Below are 27,860 nucleotides of genomic sequence, written 5' to 3'. Positions count from 1 at the left end.
AGCAGCACCGGCCAATGGGCTCTGCGCTTCAGTCTGTGGGTGGGACATGAGGGGAGTTGCTGCCAATCAGGCGAGGCAGACGTGAGGTCAACCCCTGCCAAAAATAGGTTGAACCGCGGCACTAGGTAACCGAGGGCGGAACCATAAATGTCGTGTTTTGATTGGTGGATTTGCTCACCGCCAAGTAGAAGGTAAACAAAAGCTTGTTTTAACTTCTCTATAATCGAAATAAAATATGAACATATATAGGTTGAGACATATCAAAAGCAAGTTGATCTTGACTGATGGTATAACGATATTGTAGATATTACTAATAAATCAGTGAAGAGGAGTTGATATGCTATGCAATTGTTCATTTTTACTAACTTAAATAGCTAGCTGAGGCTGTAAACTGGCAATTAGCTATATTAAAAAATACTATACGACATTGTTAAAGTAGGCTAATGCAAGAAATAACATGCAAGAATTAAAAAAAAAATCGGAAGTGACGCATCGGCTCATTTGAAATGGTATAAATACTTGGGGTGTGTTGGGCATATTGTTGGTGAGATTTGAATTTAGTATTTTGAACGAAGAAGCGAGACTTTGTTTAATTTAAGGTAACTATACAACGTCTTGAGTCGGTGCATTCCAAGTAACTAGACTGGGTGGACAGACTGCCGGTAGGGCGTTCAAGCTTTAACTCGCTAGTTATGCAAAGGTTTGTGTAAATCTAAATATATAGTGCAATAATGTAAAGTACTTTTCTACAAAAAGTGCACATAAATTAATAGATATTGGTTAAATAATGCATGTGAAATGTGAGACTTTATTGTTTTGCATAAAACTGATTTGCCTAGGTTAGCTACAACACCCTATCCCAAGCACTGGGACTGGTACATTCATTTATCACATCTTGGTTTTGTTTATTGCTATTCTTAACTAGACGTGCATAGACTCCTGAAAATGACTACAGCAAGACAATACATCTTAATTGTCAGCATAATCATAAAGAACCATAAAAATGAACGGCTCATCTAAATTACAGTCCTGGAAACGCTGACATGCTTGGAAGAAAGTCAAACTGCATCGGTGAACAAACCGTGTTTGTCCATATTTGCTGAGAGATGCGGGGACACCAGTGCTTTGTGGGAAAGAAGACTACTGTATGGAAATTGACAGATGAGAATAATGGATACATAAATAAACATGCACTTCGAGTAATGGGTAGTATTGTGCATGTACTGTCATTCACTTTGCTTCTTTAAAAGTGTATAGAAATGTTAATGTAAATATGGGTGGATGAATCTCAAGCAATAAAGTAATCCAAAAATGTTTACTGTAACCTATTGGTCACCTTTTATAGCATATATATATATATATATATATATATATATATATATATATTTTTTTTTTTTTTTTTTTTTTTTTTCGTTTGTTTTTGTTTTGTTTTGTTTTTTTAACCCAGACACAAACCTTATTTTTTAGATTTGTTGACATGGCTACACACACTTGCAGTTCCACTAAAAGTTCACAAGAGGACACCCTTGCATTGGAAATCTTTAGGTTTCACCAACTATAGCTTTTTGATGTATTACAGCTGTTTGGGGAAGATGCACGTCACCCTGATATGGGCCTTGTTTGCCCTGTGTCCCGTCTCCACTGAACAGGATTTGAATGACCACCATGTTGACGGCAAGCACAATCCAGAGCATGACGCCAACATCTTGCTTGGAAGGAAGGTAACTAGTGAACCACAACTATGGATCACAGTTGAACTTCATTCCCCTGCCCCACACACACTCCAACTCCAGTATTGGAAACCACTATTATACATTGGCTCTACTGAATATTTATTTAGGAATATGTTGTTTTTACACTCTTTCAGTTCTGAAATCCAAGACAAGGAGAATGTCTGCCTGTTTTTTTTGTTTGTTTTTTGTGTATTAATTATTTTTTCCTTAGGACCCAGATGAGGTTGGAGAGCTTAGTCCTGCTGAACAGAAAAGAAGACTGGCAGTGATTGTGAAGAAGATCGACAGCAATTCAGATGGCTTTCTCACTGAAGGTTGTAATTTGGGCATAGGCTATCAATCAAATCCTACTTATTGTATCTGGATCTTAAAAAGTGGCTTGTTTAAATATGATTCCTTCTGCTGTTTGTTTTCTTCAAGGTGAAATCATTTTATGGATAAAACAAGTTTACAAGGGATATGCTTTGGAAGACGTGAAGGAAAGGTTGCCAGAGCTTGATAAGGACGGTGACGGTGCGGTGTCCTGGGATGAGTATAATGTGTTTTTACACGGACACGTCATCGAAGTAGATGAGAATACAGTGCGGGAAGATCCGGAAGAAGAATCTATTAGAATTGTAGGTGTCATTTCATTTAGGCTACAGTTTTACTGAATAATCATTTTTTTTCTATTGCTTTAATTTGGGGTGGTGAAATTGGCAGTATTCCCTTACAAGGGTTTTCTGTCCTGGTTTCCTCTACTCCTAGCTACATTTGAAGTATAAGAAACGCTTCAATCATGCCGACGCGGATGGGAACTCTGGCCTGAACCTTACAGAACTACTAGCATTCTTGCATCCGTCAGAAGTCGATCACATGGCAGTGAGTTTCATTCATATAATGTGATTCAAAATACTCAGAACAGCAGCTCATTGAAATTGTCTTCTAGTGGCAATGTACAATTATATAGAACAATTTTGGACTTATTTTAGAGCATGGTCCTGTTGCTTGGTCCAGATGGAAGCTGTGATTTCAGTACTGCTTAAGAGTGCTAATTTGCCTTGTTGAAACCTGCACATAAATCAGTTGGGCTGTGCGGTGGCTTTAAAAACTGTTCTATCACAGGATTATGCTATTGAGGATATAAGGAAAGACTTCGACCAGGATAATGACGGGTTCATCAGTCTCAATGAATTTCTTGGAGATGTCCGAAGTCCGGGTAATTGCAGGCTTTCTTTGTTTTAGAAGCTTTTCTCGCTCTGTGTGTGTGCATCTATATTATCCATTGAAAATGTCTGTTAGGACGTACTCTAATTTTACACCCTCAGTTGGATGTGCAATTGGGTTCAATCATGTTGACAATGGACAGTACATTTTAGGGTAGGAAAGCTCTTGTTCTGGCTTGGTAAGGGTGACAAGAATTCTTTCCCTCTTTCGGTGTGCTGAGTAGATGGTGAGAATAGAACGCAATGGGAGATCTACGAAACTGTTCGCTTCAAGAGCCTTTACGACATGGATGGAGATGGCAAACTTAATAACGATGAGCAGCTTCTCTGGGTGGCTCCTAACAGCTTTGGCACTGCAAGAGAGGAGGTAAGGGCAGCACCCAAAGCACAGAGGAGCACGGGGGGGAGCAGTGCAATACACGAAACTGTACCTCCAGAAACTAGTTAGGGTACAGGCGGAGGAGCACCTAACGTGGCCATTGGAAACTGGGCATAAAATAATCCTTCTCGGTTTGTCCACTTGGGCTGTAGAGAATCTTTCTTTTTCAAGGCTGTAGGATTTCTTTAGCAGCCACCTGCTTTAAATGTCAACTACAGATGCTTTGGTCTCATGTAGAAAGGAGTTTCCTAGCAGCTGCAGTAAATATCTGACTCTCAAATATGTCCCCTGCATAAATGCACATTGACATCCTTGGATTTTAAAACTCCTCAGTGCTTAGCTAATGCATGTAACGGGCACCCATTACTTTGCAGTGTCTTGTTCGCCTTTGGAAACAATGAAGTACAGTTGAATGCATAATTCCAGTAGTAAAACCTTCTAGACCTTTCAACACAAAATTGCATCTTGATTCTTTTTTTTAATAGGCCTTTCAGCTGATCAAGGAAATGGACAGCAATGGTGATGGGAAGCTGTCCGAAGCCGAGATTATGGCCAATCAGCAGATATTTGTGCAAAGTGAAGTGACTGACTATGGCAGACAACTCCATTCAATACACGATGAACTTTAACTTTTGTTTTTGTTTTCCCTGTTCTAAGTGTCTATTTTTGGCTTGAGAAAATTGAACCATTGTCTGGATTTTTATTTTTTTTAATTAAACCCCAGACCTGGAGTGGTTATGAAATGGGAAGTTGAGGACAAAAATGTCTAATCATTCAATCGCACCTGTTTCAAAACTGGTGGTATGCCAGTTTGTCAAATAAAATTGTTTGGGGAAAACAAAATGTGATTAGGCTGGTTTTCATTAAAAGGCTGAAATGAAAATGTTTCAGGATTGTCCTGTTTACTACAGTCACATTTCCAAAGCGGAGTCTAAATATTATTTATTTTGGAGTATTTGTTCTATACCCAATTGTGATGAATGTTGCTTCTATTTTGCCATTTTTGCTTTTTACATAGTGGTGTATGAAAGCGGAATATTAAATCCTCATTTCCAATTATTTGTACTACAAAGTTTGGCAGCAGAGCTCTTGTTTCACATTCTCTGGTGTCTGGGCCATTCTGTAGTTCCTTCAGGAATTGTATGAAGGCTAATTAAAGGCTCTTACCCCCTGGCTGGGTTTAATCCTAACTTCAGCCTACAATAAAATGCTAAACGCTGCACTTGATGGTGGCTTTCCCATGTGTAGATGCAAAAGGCCTCTCAAATGGAAGCAGGCCTCAACTGATGTGTTTGGAATCTGTAAGTGGGTGGAGTAAGTTTAATTTAAATGATTCAGATCTGCATTCATCATTTCAGCTCCCAAAATGATAAGCCACTGTAACTGCAGTTAAAGCAAAAGCAGCTACTCTCAAAGTTGCACTTTTGGTCTTTCCTGGGCTTGTTCATACATGTACAGCTGTGAGTTGCAGCAGTGGGGATTTTATTTTGCTCATTCTGATGTAAAGGCAAAGCACAGAACCTTGCAATGGAAATTATTTCCCAAGATGCAGTTTTGTGAAATATCTAAACCTTTGGCATTTTATACCATCCATTAATAATAAATATCTACACAACCCCTCCCACTGTGCCAAGAGACACTTTGGTTTAAAAAGGCTGTATAAAAAAAAAAAAATCTGCCATAGCCTTTAATAATACCTTTTTTTACATCCTTGCTGAGGAAAGTACTATTTAACCAAAGGTGTCAGAGACTTGGCAGTATTTCCAATGCATCACCTCACTATGTGAAAGGCTTTCCTAGTAGTGACTTGTATATTCTGATGCACAGTTCTGGACATGTTTAACCTCTGGCTCTTTAAATACACACTACATTTCTCTGGCTTTACAAAATGCATACATTTCCTGAAAGCTGTGTGCACTTCAACTCAGAAGTCTCCTCTGATCTTGTATTCAAATAGCAACAGCTATCAGCAGGCAGTGAGTTTGTGGTCAGTGACATCAGTGACAGCTCTTCCTTATTTCTCTATAACCTGCGTCGTGTACTAGCAGCAGCATTTTGAAACTGTGTGTGCTTGTGTGTGATTTGTGTCAAGAAGCCACTTTAACTTCTCTGTATGAATCTTTTGGCCTATAAATAGATTTTTTGTATATATTTAATTATTATTTTTTGGTTTGTTTTAGTTTGTTTGGGTTGTCTTTGTGTTGCATACTTTTTCAAGAGTCGTGAACATCTGATTGAAGCAGGATTTACTATAGCCAGGATGACAGAACTACAATTTAAAGATGCCTTTTGGGTAAGTGAATTCACTTTTGTGACAGTACTCTCTTTGATCGCTTATACTGGAGCAGCACATAAAATAAATAAATCAAGGTTCTTTTTAATATGTGTTCCTCTCAGATATTCTTCAAAAAACTACTGATATAGTTCTCTTTACAACAGTTAAAAATTGTCTGGGGCAGGTCCTATTAAACAAACCGTGTCAGATTCCTGTAAATTAAGACTTTATATTTATAGACACAATATTGCATAAATGGATCACACCCTCACGAAGTAAACTTAACATGTTGACTAGCATCCATAAATGTGAGATTGTGCTGCACTGAAGATTGGTGCCGATTGAGTAGATTTTGAAGTTCAATCTTTTAAAAATGGGTGCAGATCAAGAATATTTTTAATTGACAAAAGGAGAAAAAGCAAAGTACGAAATGCCTGGGGGTTTGTTTCTACATAACTGTATTCCTGTATATAAATGCTTCCCCTTACTGCTAATAAGTAAAAATATACCACAACATGATCTGAACTTGCTCTTTTCCTATAAATGTAGCTCAAGACTTCCACTCCAGGTAAACACCAGTCATTCATATTCTTAGTAAGAAGATGCATGTGAGACTGAAAGTACACATAGCTTGTTAGAATGCTCATTTCAGGAATGTTTGAAACTACAAATTCAGTTACGCTGTACAGAGCTGAGCTTGAATGAAAGTAAAAGTGTTCCATGTATCAGTAAAAAACATAAAATCATGCCAACTAATGGTAAAACTCACTTTAAAGGCTACATTCACTTTATACTCTGCACAGTGAAACATGAATTAAAAATGGATTTCACCTGTGTGACTTTCAAGTAGCTTTCATAATTATATTAGATCACATTACCTGTTTAGAGTACTTGATATTTGTTTTACTCTGCAAAATATGTGTTCAGTTGTCACATGCTTCCTGTTAATGGTGTGGTACAGCTTTTCTTTAAAAAATGTTTTCTTTATCTCTGATCTCTTTAATTGTTGTCAGCCTGACAATTTAGAAAAAGAACCAAAAAATAAAGTAAATATGCTTGTGGTAGCCTTTGTATCTGAGGCAGTGTACAACAGTCCTCCAGGTTTCTTCACAAATGGAAGTGCACAAATGAAAGAAGAAAGAAAAAAAGCTTTCTTGATTTTTATGTTTTTAATAATAACATTTTCAGATTTTTGGTAGTGCAGGGTCCTCTCCTCTGATATTTAATATTCAAGCTGATAGAGTGAGGTTTAGGAACAGATTAGTCATTAAATTGAGGAGCGAACATTGACACATTTTCACAGTATGCTATACAACAATCTGAATGAAAAGACTCGTATTGCAGGCAGGGAGATTTAGTTACTTAGCCTTTGCTTTTGAATAGAACCAGAGTCTATTATCCATTTTTCCCTTAATCCTTTGCCCAATGACTTAGGCATGATTCAAGAGGTGGAGCTGTGACTACTAACTGTGCTCATCATGACTGGGTCCATTCTGCTATCAGTGCAGTAACTATTCTAGATATATATATGTAATGTACAGTTTTTGCATTTCTGTCCTGCTTCTATATAATAATACATAGAAGTCAAAAATCCAAGCAGTAGTTGAGATCTGATGAGTGAAATTAGGCAGGATACAACACTGCCAGCACTTTGCAAGATATCTTTTATCACCGTGAAAGAGTCTTCAAGAACAGGCGCAGCTAAGCTACCACAGTGCAAAATATCCACCTCCATCTTTATTACAAAACACAACAAGACTTATCATGTCTGCGTTACATTGTATCAGCCCCTGGCGATAACTGCTGTGAGTCTGCAGAAACACTTAGCAGCACAGTTCTGCATCTCTGGACATAGTACAGTATGTAACAGGTAATTAATGTGTAACAGAAAACAATCAACAAAGGGCATTTGCATAAAAAGCACTAGATTTTTTAATAATCTGGGCCTTGTTTTTATACTTATACTGTGCCTGAGAAACAACTTCTTGTTAGTTTGCATTCATGGAAAGGATAGCCCTCCACAGCTCAAGATCTATTCCTATTATTAGGCCCACAATGACTGAATAAGGAAGTGAGACTTAGATCAAATTTATCATGCATGTTAATAATAAGTGTCTCTCTTATTGTATACATCAGGCCTTTACATTAAGAGACACCCTTCATGTGACGTATTAACTTATAATAAATCACACAAGTAAGGATTAGACACACAAATAAATATCTTTACAGTGAAAAAAACTTTTATTTGATTTAAATATAACAATCAACCCCACATCTCCCTAATTAAAAATGTTTTGGTCCAGGATCCACTGTAACTGACCAACAGTGACATGCACATTTATTTTTGAAGCTACTAAAAGGAAATGGCTTGTTCAGTGTGTGACTGATCTTAAAGGATAATGATTGTTTTACTCTGTGGTCTTCATCCTTTAGTCAAATTTAGTAGGTCAAAGTCTGAAACCTAAGGTCCTTTTCCATATTTTTTTATTTTATTGATATATATATATATATATATATATATATATATATATATATATATATATATATTACCACCATGCTCTGTTTTCACTTGTTTCAATGTAAGAAAACTTTGAAAGTGTCTGGCATATATCTCTCAGGATGCTGAGAGGAGGCTGTTTGAATGGTAGTAGTAGTAGTATTTTCAGCATAGACAAAAGGCTGGATTTCACCTTCCTGCTCTTTCCTAATCTCCTCAAAACACCATTATTTATCCTGAATTCTTTTAAGGTCTGTCCTCGTTTTCATCTGCTCACAGCACAAGTACATTGTTTCAGATCTTTAGTTTTAATGCTTTACATTTGATTTGCTTGGCTGCCACTCCAAACAGACCCCAGAGGAAGGTTCTCCATTAATATGAATGTTGTTGTTGCTTCCTTGTTTTGGGAAAGCCCCATTAGGAATTCTGCATGCCTGTGCTTTACATTGTGTTGTTATGGAGGTTTCAATTTTATGCTTGTTCCGCTTTATATGGCCAGGCTCTGATGATGTGGTTCTGTTCTAGGGCACAGATTTCACCAACCACGTCGGCTACGAGATTCTCATACAGAGGCTGTGCGAGGGCCGGCGGATGTGCAAAGATGTGGAAGATCTGCTGAAACTGAGGTGAGAACTGACAAGACTGGTCAGCAGCACACGTCTCCGCTGTATGCTGTTTGTGACTTGGCACATGTGTCTGCGTACCCCTCATATCACACTGACTGATCACATTTAGAGAGAGAGAAAATGCTAAAAGCAGGGTGTTTGCTGCACACTTGACACAGTCATCTTATTTCGAAACTAAGTCCTTGTACACACAGTGGCACCACTCATAGAATGCTTTGCCTTTTGACATCTGCTAAATCAAGTGCGAGAAACGTGCAGCTTTGTCTTGGTATTCGAGCCAAGGTGAAATTCATGATGTATGAATTCAGACACTGGCTGCCAGTCAGTGTTTCAGGATGCTGAGAATAGTGAAAATATTGAAAGGGACACAGTGTATGATCATCGGCCCGGATGGCAGCCTTCTCTTGCTTCTCTACCCCTGTTGCATCATTTGTGCTTGAAAGATCTAGTTAAGGTAATGGTCATTTAGAAATCTCAGAAGCATGGATGCCTGATTTCCTCATCTTTTGGAACAAAGGCAGTAGGCTCTGATTTGCTTGTCTTTGGTTGTTACTCTAAAATTCAGATCTTTTTTAAACAAGCACTCTTCGCTGATTCTGCAGGGCCCAAGCAGAAGAGAGATACGGAAAAGAGTTGGTGACTATTGCTCGGAAGGCCGGGGGACAAACTGAGATAAAGTAGGTGATAATGCTTTTGGTATTGTACGTTATTTATTTATTTATCAATTTGCTTGAAAGTGATAAATTAATTCAAAGGGTGGTGAAAACTGCCAAAAAAAAACATCTGAAATATGCTTGCTATTGCTTACTCTGCCACAATCACCAATAGCAGTTCCTGTTTGTATTATATAGTATCTATTTCAGGTAAAAGCAATATCTTATTTAGGCAACGTGGGGAGACAGACAGAGAGAGAGAGAGAGAAAAAAAATGTCCTTCAGGCTGGGTTACTGCTGAGGTAACCACATAAAAGCGAATCGCACTTGATTATCAACACTTTTATTCACTGAACGCTAATAGCCTTTCGTGTTTGACCATATTGATTTTAAGAGAAAAATAATAATGCAGATGTGAGTTAATTACAGGAAAAATTGCATAGTTGAATTTAAATAGTAAAACAGATCACAGAAGATATCAGTGTTTTTGTTTTTTTGGAAATACAATCCCCTATGTTATCAAATATGTAGATATCCATCTTCCTGGACTCTCTCAGGTAAACATGTTAAAGTATCTGTTTTGGCATCTGTTTCTAATAATCAAATAATGATTAGTCCATCAGGAGGTGTTTTTACCCAGAACCACTTTCAGAGATATGGAAGTGAGCTATTCATCAACAAGGGCTTTTATTTCGGTTAGTTGTTTTTTTTCCAATACTCCTAGAATGGTAAATAAAGGGCCATACTGTTTCTTAACATGTATATACTGAGATATGTTTTACAGGATCTTCTATTTTTGTTTATCTATTACTGGTATTCATTAATATCAATGCACAAACACAAAAACAGATTGACTCCCATCACGGGGAAAACCTGTAATCCGCTGATATTTTACCAGTTGTGTTTTGTTTGTTTCCTCTCAGCTTTTTCGGAAATACCCAGGTCATTGTTATACATTGAACAGTATTACTTTTGTTTTTCTGTTTTACATTCCAGATAGAATAGCCAATTGTGGAGTCAAATTCTAAATCCCATTCATTTTTATTATACCACCCATCACTCTAACTACTGCCTTGTACAGCAATCTGCAGGAAATTAAAGTCCAAACGTAACATGGCTTATTCAAATAGGGTTCATATTGGCTTCACGGAAATACACAGCCTGGTAGCAGTGAAGACTAACAAAAATAGACCCCACACAGAGATGCTGAATGTATTCTCAGTCTGCATATTTTTCCTGTCCCTAACAAATCATTACATTCAAACAAACATACTGACCATATGTAGCATGTACAGGTCGGAGCCCCGCTTGGAATTCAAGATGCACCACACAGGTGCTCCTCCCAGTGCTACGCACCACACAGCTCCACCACAGTGGAGTGAGAAACCCCCTTCACTGAAAGACCATACATCCTGACATGGGAGGTTTATACACTCTACTGATTTCACAGTTGGGTTACGTCACCATTACAATCTCACATACACAATGAAATTCATGGGGTTCGGCAGTTAGGCTGTTGATGTATGTTGTCTTGGCGATGCAGTAAGAGCTGGAATGTGACGGAAGGTTAGATACAAAAACACTCAAAGCGAAGAAAAAGTAGGACAGTCTAGTTTTGATGCCATCGGTTTTACGCAATGAAGCCAGTATGAAAGCTTCCAAATCAAGTACCATAGAATTCTATATTATTAATTTCTAAATAAGTACTGTATTCTACAAAAAAATATTTACACCCAACTTTCACACCATGAAGTGACACGTCCAGTGGGAAAAGATCGTAATGATTTGAATGCGTAAATACCATATTCTCGACAAGTGGGCGATTGCATGTGTGGTGACACCAAGAGAACGGTACAGGCCTGACTGCTTGACCCCTACTGTGAGGGGGTCCGGAGTTCGCAGTCACCAGATCTCAACCCAATTGAACACCTATGGGAGATCTGTTCTGGCAGCTCGTGGTGGCCTAACACCTTACTGAGACACTTTATGTTGGTTTTTCCTTTAATACGTCACCCGTCTGTATATATTTGTAGTAGGTGTTGTTTGCGTTTGTGTGCATGTCTCCCATTATATATTACATATTCAGGATGGATGTAAAGGCACACCACCTACACTATTTGTTTGGAGAGTGGAGAGGTACGTCAGACAGAATACAGCCACCATTGGAAATGTGGCACAGCATGGGGTGGGTGCTGTTTGTGAAGGTTGAAATTCACATAGACCTTGTTGGACTTTGTTGTCAGCCAAACAAAAAGGAATAATTTAGAAAGGCTGTAAAACAAAAGAGCAATTAGCCCACTGTGGGCGTTCCAGAACACTGTGGTCAGCCCTGGCTACAGTCTACCTTCTGAATGTACAACACAGATGACAGTTCAAATCATAAGGCAGGACTTGTGCTTGGTGTCATGGTATGGAAAATCGTAGTTCTGGTCCAGGTTGTTATCTAAATTTGGGTCCTCAGCGCAATATAGGTCATCGGATATCAAATATATAAGTCACTTGTAATTCTTTGCATGAAAAATCCTCCTACACTTCCCATCAAGTACCATGCCACAAGGCAGAGCGAGCACTCTGCTTTCATGCAGCTCTCCTCTGTAGTGACGGCAGGTGTGGTTTATCTGTCTGAGCAGATTATTTGCAGCTGTGGGTTAGTTGTAGCGTGATAACTCAAAGAAGGGGGAACCACTCCTTCCTTATGTAGCGACCTTCATGTACTATCCCCCCCACCTTAACAACGTCACTGAAAATTGACTGCTAGGTAGGTCGGATTAAACAGACTGACAACAGCGTGGCTGCTAACCTCATTCTGACACTTATATCTCATTGTCAGTTGTCCAAGAGGACTCGCCATTTCCAATAATATCTCCAGCAGAGTGAGATATGATATGAGATTATTGGATTATTCCATGAAGTTGGAAAATACTTTGCAATTTTTTTGTGTATTTCAGTATGGCTCCTACAGTAAAAACATGAAATGAGACAGAAAAGTATTAAAGAACTAATCTCAAAAGTGATGTTGTCGGTTTCTCATTGTCTGGAATACAGAAATGATTTGGTGGCTTTAATAATAGAAGATTTGAATTCATGCTCCAGCATCTTCACACATCTTCAGCTAAGCATCTAATACTGCCTTCTCTTGTCTTGACAGTACTTTGAGAGATTCATTTGACCAACTCAAAACACGTAAGTTGAAAAGCAGCACATATGTAATCATCATCTGTGTTGTTCCTTCTCTCTTGAGTTAGACAATACCCAGTGGGGTTGTAGTTTAATACAGACTCTGTCTATCCCAGAACAGTATAAAAATGCGGCAAACTATTCCAACAGAAATCGAAAACATTGGGAATCTGCACATGCATATGGCAGGCATGCTGAGGGAGGAGATGAAAAGAGTGGAGCAGTTCAGAGAGAGGCAGAAAGAACAAAGGAAGAAGGTGAGAGAGATACACATCACGTCCCAAAACTTCAAACATTCACTAGTTTAAGCCAGACAAAAAGGATTTTATCATAAAAGTAAAGTGAGAAAGTCAGAAGTTAAAATATTGTTTGCAGAGAGATGGCATTCTCACATGGTAGCATACAAGTTTCTATGAAACAGTTCAAACATTTGCTGAGTTTGGGTAGTGTGTCAGGATGCACACACCAGAGTGGGAGGATGTGAGTGGCAGTGTGCTTTGTCTGTGTTAAATTCTCACATCTGCATTGTGAAAAGATCCCCATCTTGCTTGGCTGTGGGTGGGAGTACAGTAAGTTCACAGTCACAGTAATCAGATTGTGAAAAACTAATTTGATCTTTCTAATATACTTTTCTGAGCTAAAACAAACCATTTTATAAGCCAACCATGCAGTTAATGTAATAATGTCAAAGTCTGTAGCAGCAGAATATAAGTTAATGCAAGAAGTATATAGTGTACTGTTTGAGGTAAGGGCACAACATACATCAAACATTGTATGAAATATTGTTTTGGCATTTGGACAAATTGTCCTAATTGACAATTCCAATAACACACTATGATGAAGTAAAGTATACAACAGTACATCGCTGCAGTAGGATTGATACTGTCTGTAGGAGTTTTCTATTCCCTATTGTACCATTCTCAGTTTTCTCTGTCTCTCTTCTGATACAGTTTGAAGGAATTATGGAAAAGATCCAGAAGAATAAGGTGTCCTTATACAAGAAGACCATGGAGGTGAGCTCTTTGCTTGGTAAACATCCCTCTTCACAATAGTTTTCATTCCTCTAAATGTATTTCCGAATTATGGATAAAAAAAATTAAAAGAAGAAATTAGTCAAAGCTGACTTTGTTACTTCAGCTTTTCTGCAGCTTGTATACTTCCGTCTGAATTAATCTGAGTGTCTTTTTGAGAAGAGATATGTTTTTCCGGTAGCTTTGTATTATTAAAGGCTACTGTCAGGATTCACTTAACTTTTTGTCATATGGAGACTGTGGAGTCCTCTTTGCGTAATAGCCTGCAACTTCTCTGTGTTTAAAAAAACTAAACAAAGCAGACCACAGACCACTCATTCAGATACTACCCAGGAAAACCCTCCCTTCAAGGCATGTTGGTTTGTATGCCTGCCTATACATCTCATTCCCAGCAAACACATGCACTGGGCAATGTTAGGACTTGGAACATGCCCTTCAAAGCATTAGGTAAAGGGGAACCAGAATCCATTATTGATCTTGGTAGTACAGAAATAACGAAAGACGCTCATGTTGCTGAAGTGAAACGCGGCTGGGAGCTTTCTTAGTCAGAGCGGAAAACGTGCTTCAGTATTTAGGGAAGGAGGGCAGCCTAGAGAAACTATATGCATGGACAACATGCTGTCAGAGATAAAGAGAGCAATAACGCAAGATAAAAGACAGCGCTGCAACTCTTCAAAGTCCGCAGAGAGCACCTAACCTCTGTGCAACACAACTGGGGACCTGCTGGATTCCTTGACTCTTCTTACTTCATCAGCACTTAATTTGGGCAGACAGACAAAGGAGACTGACTAGCTGCTGCAAGGAAAAGAGGCCACTCATGGAAAATGGTATGAAAGTGCCCTGAGGAGAATGGTATAAAACAAAAACGAGGAAGTGTGGACCAACCCTCTCTGACTGTGCCTTTCCAATAAGATTCGTTTCCTTTTTTGGAGCCACTCAGTAACGTCAAACAGTATCTGGAGGTTTCCTATCAACACTGGGGTGTTATTGACTCAGCATCAACCCCTTTAAGACTGGAGTCCCAAAGTAATATTGTGTTGATCTGCCTAAATACTCCTGTTACTGTTACCACAAAACAAGGCTACCTACTTTACAAAAGATTAAATAATGATCTGCCAATTTACTTGGGGTTACACTTGAACTCATTCAAGTTCCCTGTTTGAATTAACAGTGTGGATGTGCAATACTATAGCCACTATTACATTTGAATTGACATCAGGTCTAGAGGGCTGTTGCAGAATTTGTTAGTAGTAAGTTAGTCCTGTCCCATATTTTCCATAGCTTAAAATGTTGGTTATTTGATTGTCTGTATGAAATACACACAGATATAACCTTTACCTCTGCTTTAAACCAGGAGTATAATATCCTGTGAGATTATCTATGTAAGGGTTAAGGCATATGAATAAGTGTAACTATGACAGACCTATAAGTTTAAAGATATACTTTTCTATGATAGCTTTAGTTTAAAATGATCAGAATATCTTGTAATGAGTATTGGCCTTTTGGCCTTTGAATGCTCCCAGTGGTACCCAGGGGTTGAATTATCCTTCCAAAAATGTTTCATGCACAGCTGTTTCAAAATCCTGAGGCCTGAGGTGCTCAACTCACTGAAAGATGACTAGAACTGGAGCCTGGAACCCCGTCTTAGAGCTTCGTCCAGCTTGTCGAGGAATCTTAACGCATCAATGCTTAGCTCAGAATCTGTACCAAAAAGATGGCCTCCACCTTAAATTTGCCTTCTGTCTTAAATTTGATAGGCTTAATTTCCACTCTGATGCCTTGGAGTACACTTGAAATGATGAATCTGAAGAGTGGCCATGTAAATGTGATTTCATATTAAGGGATTTTTGGTTTTGTTGCAATGCAGATTGGCTTAATCTCAGGGCTCCAAGTGTAAAGGAGAAGATGCAACACTCAACCCAGGAAGTCACGCTTTACTAGAATGAGCAGTTTTATTTTCAAACCGACTTCATTTCAGTTTCACAACTTGCTAAATCTGCAAACATGTCCTTATATCCGATCTTGCAGCAGTTTCCTGTGAGCTAACTGATGAGGCCTAGAGCAGGTTCATTTGCTGTTTTGCCAGCATTTATCATTCCCCGAACAAGTCTTGCACAACACTGTTTTGAAGAAATAAAAAATAAAAAATAAACTATACCAAGCATGCTAAAAAAAACTAAAACAATAAAAACAATTGAAATGATTAGCAAAAGGAAACATGACAGAGAGAGATCAACAGCTGTTAGAAACACCTTTTCCGAGGTTACATAACTTTTTCCTTTTTGTCTTTCACTGACAGTCTAAGAAGATGTATGAGCAGAAGTGTAAGGAGGCCGACGAAGCAGAACAAGCACTTGAACGGATTAGCAACACGGCCACCGCCACCCCAAAGCAGACAGAAAAGGTAAAACCCCTGACACAAGGAATACCCTGACCCGCCAGCTGTGGGGATTAGAATGTGTCCTCTTCACAGACACAACACAAACCATGCTCTGGTGACTGCGCTGGTAACACTTTACAATAATGGACACCAATTCTTAATTAATTGATGTCTAAATCCCTCTGGAATAACATTAATGCCTCATGCATTTCCACTGGGTCTGCTGTTGATCACATGTAATAAACCCCAAGCCCAAAACTAGTCTGTAAACATATCCCTAACCCTGACCCTAACCTTGTTATACACTCACCTAAAGGATTATTAGGAACACCTGTTCAATTTCTCATTAATGCAATTATCTAACCAACCAATCACATGGCAGTTGCTTCAATGCATTTAGGGGTGTGGTCCTGGTCAAGACAATCTCCTGAACTCCAAACTGAATGTCTGAATGGGAAAGAAAGGTGATTTAAGCAATTTTGAGCATGGCATGGTTGTTGGTGCCAGACGGGCCGGTCTGATTATTTCACAATCTGCTCAGTTACTGGGATTTTCACGCACAACCATTTCTAGGGTTTACAAAGTATGGTGTGAAAAGGGAAAAACATCCAGTATGTGGCAGTCCTGTGGGCGAAAATGCCTTGTTGATGCTAGAGGTCAGAGGAGAATGGGCCGACTGATTCAAGCTGATAGAAGAGCAACTTTGACTGAAATAACCACTCGTTACAACCGAGGTATGCAGCAAAGCATTTGTGAAGCCACAACACGTACAACCTTGAGGCGGATGGGCTACAACAGCAGAAGACCCCACCGGGTACCACTCATCTCCACTACAAATAGGAAAAAGAGGCTTCAATTTGTACAAGCTCACCAAAATTGGACAGTTGAAGACTGGAAAAATGTTGCCTGGTCTGATGAGTCTCGATTTCTGTTGAGACATTCAGATGGTAGTGTCAGAATTTGGCGTAAACAGAATGAGAACATGGATCCATCATGCCTTGTTACCACTGTGCAGGCTGGTGGTGGTGGTGTAATGGTGTGGGGGATGTTTTCTTGGCACACTTTAGGCCCCATAGTGCCAATTGGGCATCGTTTAAATGCCACGGCCAACCTGAGCATTGTTTCTGACCATGTCCATCCCTTTATGACCACCATGTACCCATCCTCTGATGGCTACTTCCAGCAGGATAATGCACCATGTCACAAAGGTCGAATCATTTCAAATTGGTTTCTTGAACATGACAATGAGTTCACTGTACTAAACTGGCCCCCACAGTCACCAGATCTCAACCTCAACAATAGAGCATCTTTGGGATGTGGTGGAACGGGAGCTTCGTGCCCTGGATGTGCATCCCACAAATCTCCATCAACTGCAAGATGCTATCCTATCAATATGGGCCAACATTTCTAAAGAATGCTTTCAGCACCTTGTTGAATCAATGCCACGTAGAATTAAGGCAGTTCTGAAGGCAAAAGGAGGTCAAACACAGTATTAGTATGGTGTTCCTAATAATCCTTTAGGTGAGTGTACAATGCACATAATGAGATTTTCCGGCATTATTCCTGAGGACCCCAACAACATGGACAGGGTACAGCACCTGTACAGATGAGTCAGGCAATTCCAGTCCATGAGGGCCATTTCAATGTCTCATATGTAAGTTTTGGTAAATATGACAAGTAAGGGATAACATAAATGTGTGCTGTGCAAGCTTCCTGGAAATTAAGTAATAATTACAGACTTACAAATGTGGTCTTCCTTCTTTTCTGAGGTGTGGGGTGTGGTCTGTTTACAGCAGAACACTTCTATTGAACGAGAACTGGGTAACACTTTAATCTGAAACCGCTCCTAAAAATATATATATTCTATAACATATTAATCAATCATCAGTCCAGCAAAGGTGCCATTCACGTCCCCCCCAGCACATAATGAAAATGTCTGCCATTGATTTCAATTTCTCCACCTGAATCTTTAGCTCCTTGGTAGTAGTCACCAGTTAAAGCAGCACTATTAACTTTTACTTTACAAGTCATAAGATCTCGAACTCTTGAGTTGAGTCAGCCAGTAGTATCAGTGGTGTGTGTCGCAGCAGCCTGTGTGGGAACGTGTTCTTCCTGCTTGCTGAAAAGGTAACAGGAAGAGCTTTCCAAATTAGAAACCGAGGCAGGATATCTTATTTTGAGAGCAATTTCTCGCAGTCAGGAATGCATTGTGGCCAGGTGGCTCTGTACCTGCCTCCGCCCTCTCAGTCACCATTACTGTTTCCTGTGCTTCAGGTGCAGAACAAGGCAAAGCAGTGCAGGGACGCTGCAAATGAAGCAGGTACGTACTCTGTGCATGATAAAGGCTTGCCTCATATCCTCTCCCCCTCTCCCCCTCTCCCCCTCTGACCTATTTTATTTATTTTACTGCTCTAAGTGGTCTGGAGACATCTCTGTTGCTGTTTATGCTTTGACTGTTATTGGACTGATAAGGAGGGATTGCGAACCATAAAACAACTTACAGCTGATTGGCAAGAAGCATACAGTGGATAGCGGGGGAATTAAATAGGCATCACACTCCTTTTCTGACTGTGACAGACACACAGCTGTGCGTCTAGTCCCAGTGTGCATCTGATTCCCTACTCCCCACACTCTTCTCCTCTCACCTTCCACCTTGCAAACAGAGCTCGAAAAAGCTGTCCCTTCAGGTTGCACTTCAGTGTCAAGCATGGAGAGTTCTGTGTCCCATGAAATTCTGTATCCCCTGGCTAGTACTTCTAATGTGCCTCAAGAGACTGGAACTTCTAAAACCCAACAAAATTGCTAACCTGCCTCTATGTATAGTGTATAGCCCTGGGGCAGTGGATGAAAACACTCCAACACACAAGACAATGTTCATTTAATTTGCTTTTACCTGCCTCTTTGCACTAGAGGGCGCAATGTCACTATGGCACCAAACTATGAGTGAGTATAAGGGGATACAGACTTTCAGGGATGTACAGAAACCTGCAGAAACCTAGAGGACTCATAGAGTGTACATTGAGAGTAACAGAAAATGACCTGGGGCTTACTCTCTGTGGATTGGGAGACCCCCATAACACACAGCACTATTTGGAGGGTCAGGAAGTGTCCATAAGAGATAGGGAGGGCAATTCCAGTCAAGGAGGGCTGACTCACACAGGAGACCTCCTTTCAATAAGGAATGGATTAAGATCTGAAATAAACACAGTGGTTTGACATTTAACTCTTAACATGACTTTACTGAGGCAGAATCAAAACCAAAACCCCTTGGTTCCCTTGAGGACTAGAAATGCTCTATTCTACTATAGGCCATGCATCCACTCATGTACCACTTCCCTTTTCAAGAGTGGTTTAGTGGCCAGGGCAAGTCAACAGAAACCAAAACAGAGTATAATAGTGCATAATAAAATTAAATTTTAAGTGTTATGCAATTTCTGCTTAAAATTTCTTAACCTAAAGCTTGCCATTAATCTACCCCCCATGCATTGACCTTTTAGAATTTATCAATCCATCACAGCCATGTTGAATTCAGATTTGAGAGATTTAAACACTGAACTGTGAGGAGATTGCACGTGCTCTATGAAAGGTATATATCAGATCGTCAAACTGAAACTGAAATATTTAATTACTGGGGTTCAATATTCAGCCGGGATCTTACAAGAAGTGTGTTGAGAATGCATGGTGTGCTTAATAAAGGAATGTGGTAGACATAAGCTTTGGTTATTTCAGTATGGTCCCTTCATGTGACAGTTGGTGCTAATTCACACAGTGTTATTTTATTCTATTTATTTTATTTTTAAAACAATCATTTCCTGTGTTCGCAGTGAGGCATGGTGAAACCTTGAGTTTAATCTGGTGGTCTGAAAAGCACATGCAAAATACAGATCACCTTTTTATATCTGAAATCCTTTTATAGAAATGCTGTACTGTGCAGACACAAACAGCGTGCAGGTAATAATTTAAGTTGTGCACGCTTTTGAAAAGGAGGTCTACTAATGTCACCGCTACTGATTTAGTGACTGCAATAGGTGTATTTCATTGAAATGACTGTAAACAGGATGGCACGATATCTGTATTGTCTTTCTTGAGTGAAACTGTTTAAAGCTATAACACCTACATGAGTTGAGTCTTAAGTGCCAACTCAAAGACTCATGTGTTCCTCATTGAAACGATAACAATGAACACACCTTATTGCCTGCGTTGAGTTAACTACACTAGTATTCAGAAGTCCCGGCTCATATAGGCATAACTGTTAACATTCATAACATTCACATTCCAAGATTCTTAAAGGTCTTGTGAGTCAGGAATAATTGTACACTAATTAGCCTGCAGATAGCTTGCAAGCCTCTACTTAAAAATTATGTAATCATTTAGGATTAGCAAGTGTCCCAATAACACAGAACTGACTTCTGAAAAGGAAGCACCTCTCCTCTTTTAAAGGGCAAGTGTGTGAGTGTTTGTGGGGAGGGGGTGGGGGTTCTGAAAAAGTCAGCTCAGCAACTGCCAACTGTAGAAAAGTAGTCACACCCTTCATCTCCAAAATGATTCAGTGACACATTGAGCTGAAGTATGCTTGTTTATCAATTTCATCTGTCCAGCTGATTGTTCCGATTTAAGATTGTTCTGGTTGTAGTTTGGCTGCAACTCCTTCGACTGTCAATTTCAAATGAAGGGTGTGAATACTTTCGACTACAACTGTGCAGACAGAGAGACAAGTAACGTGTCATTTCTCTCTATACAGAGAAGCAATACATATCTAATGTTGAACAGCTGGACAAGACACGACAAGACTGGGAGAACACTCATGTGAGCACTTGTGAGGTAATGGACCCAAAATATGAACTTCATTACATGCTCACTAGCTTTAGGCCTCTCCCCTTTTCTCTTCTACACCAAGGAAACTCATGTATTATGGATAGTTTATCCAGTTAAATATTTGAATGTTGGTTTTATCCTGTCTCTATGTGGTTTATTGTTGATGTTTCTGATGCAGGTTCAAACAGGTCACAGTGTCAGTGCTGTGTGTTTTATTTGCAAACTGTACACATTGAACAGTGTGAGAATTGGCACACAAAATGAGTCCTGATTCTTCTTTGAATCACAGGCAAAGTGGAAGAATAAAACTGGTGTCTCTAGTTACAGAAAAAGTTTGGACGCTAGTGGTACCCATATGAGATTAAGAATAAAACAGAAACCCATAGCCATATATTATTTTAATGATACAATGTACCGACCATAAGCCACGGAAATATGTTCTGTCAATTTGGTAGCTGACTTCGAACTAATTAAAGCACAATAGTCCAATTATAAATACAACTTTATACACTGAGAAAGCTGATATCTCCTGCTCTGAGACCAAACCTGAACTGAAGAAAGGCGTATTCCTCACCTTTTTATAGCTGGTGGTGTCTATCCTTGGTGAATGATTGACTGATTATGCATGAAATGAAAAAGAGATATGCCACTGCCAGCCAATCACAGAGCCCCAGGGAGACCGAAATCTACCATAGCAGGCAATCTCCACATTGCAATCAACATTCAGCAAGGAAATGTTCTGAGAACTAACAAGATTATTTAATTTGTTGTGGGTAGCAATCTGTAAGAAAAAACTCAACAAAACACAAATACTGTTTTTATATACTTCCTTAGCAACCATACCAAACCCTATAGTTTCCACTTGTAGGTCTTTTCCTCCTCCTGTTCAGATAATATACTTATTATTTTCAATTTCGATTGGCTTTTAGAAAATCCCCTTTAAAGCAAATACAATAGAAGTAAGTTTGAAATCTCTTTTAAACGCATAACACTTTTCCAATACAGTTGCAGCTAAAGTGACAACACCCATGAGGTCTGTAGAAGGGATAGTTAGTTTGTTTTGTATGTCTATGTATTTGTTAGTCAATAATAGTTATTAATAGCACATTATTTCTCGTAACATGTTTATTCAAGCCAACTAAAAATACACTTAAACATAAAAAATAATGTTTGAATTCTAACTTTCCTTTATTTTTATTTTGTATTGTTTATGTGATTCATATTACTTATTTAGTAACTCATTTTGTTTGCTTTCCAATGCTTGTTACTAAAGAATATTTAAAAAGCTTTTCTCTTTTGTGGGAAAAATCTGCATGAATGGAAAAAAAGTGCTTCCATGTACTTTACCATGCTTCCATGCTTCCAGTCAATGTCTACTGGTTGGGTTCTAATTATAAGCTTGCCTTGTTGCACTCTCAAACAAAACAGGAAGTTGCCCTGACCTTTAAATTAGATTAGTTCAAAATTGAATCAAAATTAACACAAAAACACAACCATAATGATTGACAATTTCTCTTAATTCTCAGACACCAAGTGATAAATATGGATATGTTATGCTTCCGTGCTAGTGAACCTTCATTCTTGATTTTCTTCCCTATCCCACTCCCACTCCCACTCCAGTGTGCACTAGACACCTTTACTGAGGTGTTGACAAGCTCTCTTGTATATAGTCCACGAGAGTTGCTACCTTTTAAGTTAAAAGTGCCGACTCCTTGGTCATTCCATTCTGTTGTTTGTTTAGTTTCCAATCAGTTGGCACATCCCCTGTTCGAAGTGTCAATTGGAATATTTTATTTAGTGGCTTATAAATAAATGTCCCTACGTTTTTTTTTTTTTTTAGTACTTTTGGAACTATACCAGATATATTTACCATCTGTCTGCCATCCATTTCCTTTAATCTTGCAATCACCTGAATTGTGTAATTTTCCCAATAATACATATTGTCAATTTCTGTAACATTGATGAATTGTGGGGCTGTCATACTGAAATATGGCCACTCTCTCTTGCATTGTAGATATTCCAGCAGCAGGAATGTGACCGGATCAATGTCCTGAGAAATGCACTGTGGGTTCACTGTAACCACTTCTCCATGCAGTGTGTGAAGGACGATGAGGTCAGGCTCCTTTGATTCCCCTTTTTAACTACCTAAGAAAAAACACTGAATTAGCCTCTTCTCAGATGTCAGAAGTTACTTTATAAATTCACAGACAACACAATCAAGTTTGTCAAGAACAGCCATTTTGCCCATGTTTGACCTGGCTGTTCATAGAATCAGACTTCTGCAGGACCTCACATGCCATTTCAGACCCAGAAAAGCACAAATTTGTAGCCCAATCAATGCACTAGAGGTGTCCTTTTGAATAGTAAAAGCTAATAATTGGGTTTTCATTGTTTTTGGTGATCCTGCCATCACACTTCCCTTGCCTAAGGCTTTAAGTCTACAGTTAAAGATATTGCTCTTTACAGACTGAACGGTTGCAGCTAGGGTTTCTTTATACCTTGCATGGCAATCATATTTGCTGTCACAGCTCTGCAAGAAAAACATACCCACACTGAGGTCTGTAAGTGGTACAAAACAGCACAGAAATATAATGTGGTTTTGTGTCATTGACTGTTGTAATGACAATGTCCATATAGGGAGTTAAAAATAGCAACTTTGTTTTTCATGTGACCATTTCCCTTACAGATATTAATAATACAAAATAATACAGAAAGACCCATGCTGCAGGTTTGTCAACGTTTGTCCATCTGCATTTATTTACTGATCACGTAGAAACAAGGCTACTTTAAAGAGCTTTGTTTCTTCCGCAGATGCAGTGCCCCTTGTCGTTGCCACACCGTCAGTAGTCTCCTGCAGAGCTGCACAGACTTTGTCAATCATCACTCGCGTTCTGTTCAATGCTAGAAATATCATATAGAAAAAGCCCTGGATTCATTCATGCTGCTATGAGTGGACTCACTCCTGGAATCAAACTGCTGTACTCTCCTAATCATGGCAGCTGGTCCCATTGAAGTTAAGAGGGATCTTTAATTGGCCATCTCCCACTTTAAACTAATTAAAAGGGCAACTACCTGAACCTGTTGCCTTATTCCTATCTTCATTGCCTTTCCAATTCTGGCCAGCCTGTTTTGCTTTAAAGAACCAGGTCCATTTGCTCCATTAGAAGGAAGCTGCTCCTGCTTGTATCTGTGAATGTTTAGAAATGTCTGAGGCCTAAGGCAACTCTGCTTGTAGCTTTATGAGGAGGTGCGGAAGAGCCTGGAAACGTGTGACATCGCTGCAGACATCGACTGCTTCATTCAGAAGAAAAAGACAGCAATGAGTCCAGCAGGTATCTCTCGTTATATCTGTTATAATTTGTACTATTGTTTTGTTAGATATTTCATTTGATCACTGTAAATGATTGAAATAGCCATAGGGACCTTGCAAGAGGTTAAATTGTACTCAGCTTTGGGAGGACAACCCCAATCTAACAACAAATGTACTTTAGCAGCATTTATTGCTTTTCATCTATCCTCCACCCCCTACACTGCCTTTGCAGCAGCTCCTTGGCTCATTCCACCTAGTCGGAGTTGGGGCGTGGGGTTTCTTAGAGGGCCTTGACCTCATGGCCGAGTTAAGTGAGTCTAGGCCAAAATAATTTGATTTTGCTTCATATGTCTATTGGCATTGTCCGAACTCCTGAATTGCTCAAAATAAATGTACTGTACTTCCCTGAGTGTGTTGTATGGACAGCATCTGTAAAAACACTGGCAGTGGCATCCACACTGTTCAATTCCACCCTTGTTTTCCACAGCTCCGGTTGTCTTCGAGAGTTACTATGACAGGGAAGGCTCGGCTGACAGCAATGGAAGTGCCCGCTTCGGAGGAGGGGGTGTGATGAAGAGGTCAGGGGAGGTCATTCCAGACTCCACTTACAATAGCAAAGTGTTTTCTCAGATTAACCAGGCCATTCCCTTTCCACAAAAGGGATCCCATTTATTTTTCTCTTAACTCTTTCATGGAAGCTGCCTGGAGCTCCTCACACCGAAACAAATACCAAAGTTGCTCTTACCTTACAATCATCACTTACAGTCCTTGTAATGAGCAAGGGAGCCCACTATGTAAAAGCTGAGGAGACATGGGCAACATCATGATAAATAGGAAATGTCCAATAGGAAATGGTTGTGAAACCACAGTATGGTTATTTTTAGTTTGATAGTTGTTTTTTGTACTGGCTGCCAGGTACTCAACTATGGCAACTCAAATTATTCCACTTGGTAAATTGTCTTAAGGATAGTGATTGGTTAAATTCATGAATAAACTTGTATAATAACAACAAAAAAATGACAATAGTATTTATTTACTGATGGAGAAACATTAAACAATCAAAACCACAGCCAAAAAACTAACAAAAAAAAATAGATCTTTACTGCACATTCATAAATAAGCATTTTTTTCTTACCATCTAAAAATAACATAAAGGCGAACTGCTTCTTAACAAGCACAACTAATGTACTATTTATTTTTGCTTCTCTTTTAGGTTTTCAAATCTACTGCAAGGGAACTGCAGCAGCTCGAGGGTGAATGTCAACGACTGTTCACAGCCTGCAGCATCCCCAAGTGGTTAGTGTCCAATACACTATGTGTGCTAAGCCTAATGCACTGCACAGGCAAGCTACAGACCAGTTGTTTTAAGCAGATCTACTCGGGCCATGGCACTCTACAAAATCTGGAACAGAATGGTTTGGAATAGATGGAAATAGATGTGGTTTTCAGAACAGAAGAAAAGTATAAAAAAACAGATAAGTATCATGCTTGAAACTGTTGTAAATAGGCTTCCCCATTTTCTGTTCTTCACATCAAATACATAGCTCAAACTAGAATTAGACAAGGACATTCTCCCATTCAATGTCTGGTGTGAATGTCTGCCTTTGCCACCAGGGGGCACATCAGCATCACCGTATGAATAGCCTGATTTGATTTACATTTTGGGGTCCCTTTTAAGACCAAAACGGTGATTGAGAGTAACTTAACATTATTATTTTCGTTCAGTATCTACTAGTAGGACTTATGCTTATTGCTGTAGATTGCATTTTGCACCTCCTGTATTATGTAATGCTTTTGAGAAGTGTATATTGTGAACACTAGAAATTGACACTTGAAACTATTTCACTAGCTGTATTATCCAATGAAAATTATGTTACTTATAGTAACTATTCAATGTTAACTTTGCCTATGTGCTGCTGTTTGACCAACAGACCAACTGTGCAATAACTGATTTCTGTTACCTCAGCTGACAAGTCGGACGGAGTGTATGCATCCATACCTGGGTTTGAGAGTGGAGCTCTGGCAAGTGCCCCGTCTGAGCCTGTGGCGAGTGCCCCCCCAGAGCCTGTGAGCTACAACGTAATATATGAATACATTGCTCAGGTGAGTATGTGCCAAGAGAATCCAAATTATTTTTAAAATGTTCCCTTTGTTCAGCTCAGTTTCAGTTTGACCATGTTTGCCGAGTCACACACACAAAATGCTAGAAACAGAACATCTCAATTATGACAAATCCTAATGAAGTTTAAATATATTACCTGTGATCCTGAAATGTTACTCCCTCCCAAACTATACAATGCCGTTTGACACACCTGCAGAAGTTGTCAGACATAACGAGAAGGCAAATTGCCATAATTTACAAATTATGTTCACGGCTATGGTTCGAGCGGTCCTAATATTTTGTCTGCGGCACTCCACAGAACCATGACGAGCTGTCCATCTCCGTGGGGGACGTGGTGACGGTGATCGAGATAGGGGATGACGGCTGGTGGACAGTGGAGAGAAATGGACAGGCGGGGCTCGTCCCAGGATCTTACTTGGAGAGTGCCTGAGAAACCTGCAACCACCTTTCCACAGAGAGGAACAAAGGAACTATGGGAGTCGTTTTAAAGCAGCGGCACACAATCTACATTTGTGAACCCGGCCCTGGAAGGCCAAGCTCCTAATTTACATCTGAACTTTCTCCTACCTCGGGACCACAGAGTTTTATTTCCTGAAAGATGTGTTCAACTGCTATCTTAGCAGGAGCTTGATTGTGTGATACAACCAGGGTCATGATTTCACAAGTACAGCACATTTCTTAATAGTGACTTCCAATGTTAAAGCACTAAATCGGATACCCAATACACCATTCCGTCTCCCCAAGTCAATAGAAGTGATTTTAATTGTGTTGATTAAAACAAATGGCTGTTAAGAGCATGGGTCACCTCAGAGCCCAGATTATGAAAGGTTGTGTTGAATGTAGGCCACAGAGCCTGGAGCGTCCACAGGTACAAAGCCAACTATTTTGACCCTTTATGTGCAAATCGTAATCATAAGTAACCATGAAATAGCCAGCAGTCTAAATAAAGACCCAATTATCAGAATGCCTTCTGAGTTCTCTGAAATTCAGGTTCAACTATATTTTTAACTATTAGGTTGCTAAATCCTGAGTTTTATAGCTGAGGAGAAAGGAAGTATTTTTGGGGTGTGTGTGTATGGCACAGTGCCTGCTGTAGACCCATGTGATTGAGTTTCTTGCAAATCTGATTGGCTGACTAAGCCCAGTACCAATAGATTTCAGATAGCATGAAGATATCAAATTAAAAGATCCTTTACCCACTGTTTTATACCCCATGAATAAATAAAGAGCCCAAGTGTAGGATAGCTTGTGAATATATATCTTACAGCTAATCCGCTTACTTACCCTTTTCTCACCTCTGTCTTTAAAGTGAAAATTGTGTATATATATATTTGGGCAGTAGTTTACAACAACCAAACCCAAGTGGTTTATATATATATATATATATATATATATAACAAGAGTGCTGGGTTTACAAGGCCTCCAGAAGCCCACAAGGGTTGACAAGGCCCTACCGCAACGGCTAAACATTCTACTTATCTTGCAGAAATCAGTCTATGGTATCATAAATGCTGATCAAATATTCTAATAAAATGGCTCTCTCTTTTGAAGATTAACAAATGCACACCGTCCCTTGACACTGAGGCACATACAAATGAAAGTGAGAAGCTGGGGGTGATGATGGTGTCAACTTTCCATTTATGAACTAAACACATAA

The 27,860-nt window shown here is 39.3% G+C and overlaps 2 protein-coding genes across 4 annotated transcripts; both read left to right on the top strand.

Moving 5' to 3' along the window:
* The first annotated feature begins 46 nt into the window (after nt 1-46).
* Nucleotides 47-4,200, top strand: rcn2 (reticulocalbin 2). Of its 3 annotated transcripts, none has more exons than XM_066701836.1 (8): nt 47-191; nt 1,580-1,721; nt 1,945-2,047; nt 2,154-2,350; nt 2,481-2,594; nt 2,838-2,931; nt 3,163-3,305; nt 3,803-4,200. In XM_066701836.1, the coding sequence occupies exons 1-8, from the start codon at nt 148-150 to the stop codon at nt 3,944-3,946; spliced, it is 981 nt and encodes a 326-aa protein (XP_066557933.1). In that variant the 5' UTR covers nt 47-147; the 3' UTR covers nt 3,947-4,200. The 3 variants fall into 3 exon arrangements, with proteins under 3 accessions (XP_066557933.1, XP_066557935.1, XP_066557934.1); XM_066701838.1 differs by lacking the exon at nt 47-191 and adding an exon at nt 308-509; XM_066701837.1 differs by lacking the exon at nt 47-191 and adding an exon at nt 511-599.
* Nucleotides 4,201-5,062: 862 nt separating this feature from the next.
* pstpip1a (proline-serine-threonine phosphatase interacting protein 1a) lies at nt 5,063-27,169 on the top strand. Its single transcript, XM_066701835.1, has 15 exons — nt 5,063-5,610; nt 8,615-8,715; nt 9,318-9,392; nt 12,517-12,551; nt 12,696-12,802; nt 13,496-13,558; nt 15,876-15,980; nt 18,231-18,276; nt 20,698-20,777; nt 22,786-22,884; nt 24,007-24,103; nt 24,569-24,659; nt 25,295-25,377; nt 26,048-26,184; nt 26,502-27,169. The coding sequence occupies exons 1-15, from the start codon at nt 5,578-5,580 to the stop codon at nt 26,631-26,633; spliced, it is 1,284 nt and encodes a 427-aa protein (XP_066557932.1). The 5' UTR covers nt 5,063-5,577; the 3' UTR covers nt 26,634-27,169.
* Nucleotides 27,170-27,860: the final 691 nt, after the last annotated feature.

Source organism: Amia ocellicauda, chromosome 4 (genome assembly GCF_036373705.1).
Source record: "Amia ocellicauda isolate fAmiCal2 chromosome 4, fAmiCal2.hap1, whole genome shotgun sequence".
In the NCBI taxonomy this organism is placed as follows: domain Eukaryota; kingdom Metazoa; phylum Chordata; class Actinopteri; order Amiiformes; family Amiidae; genus Amia; species Amia ocellicauda.
Note: the sequence above shows the minus strand (reverse complement) of the source record. Positions and strands in the feature narration are given on the sequence as shown.

What these genes read in the sequence shown, in the direction of transcription:
- pstpip1a (XM_066701835.1), top strand. Translation starts at nt 5,578, where the DNA reads ATGACAGAACTACAATTTAAAGATGCCTTTTGG. An exon ending in GGACGCTGCAAATGAAGCAG is followed by an intron (nt 18,277 to 20,697) that starts GTACGTACTCTG and finishes CTCTCTATACAG; the next exon opens with AGAAGCAATACATATCTAAT. An exon ending in GACAGCAATGAGTCCAGCAG is followed by an intron (nt 24,104 to 24,568) that starts GTATCTCTCGTT and finishes TGTTTTCCACAG; the next exon opens with CTCCGGTTGTCTTCGAGAGT.
- rcn2 (XM_066701836.1), top strand. Translation starts at nt 148, where the DNA reads ATGTCGTGTTTTGATTGGTGGATTTGCTCACCGCCAAGTAGAAG. An exon ending in AGATGGCTTTCTCACTGAAG is followed by an intron (nt 2,048 to 2,153) that starts GTTGTAATTTGG and finishes GTTTTCTTCAAG; the next exon opens with GTGAAATCATTTTATGGATA. An exon ending in TGGAGATGTCCGAAGTCCGG is followed by an intron (nt 2,932 to 3,162) that starts GTAATTGCAGGC and finishes TGTGCTGAGTAG; the next exon opens with ATGGTGAGAATAGAACGCAA.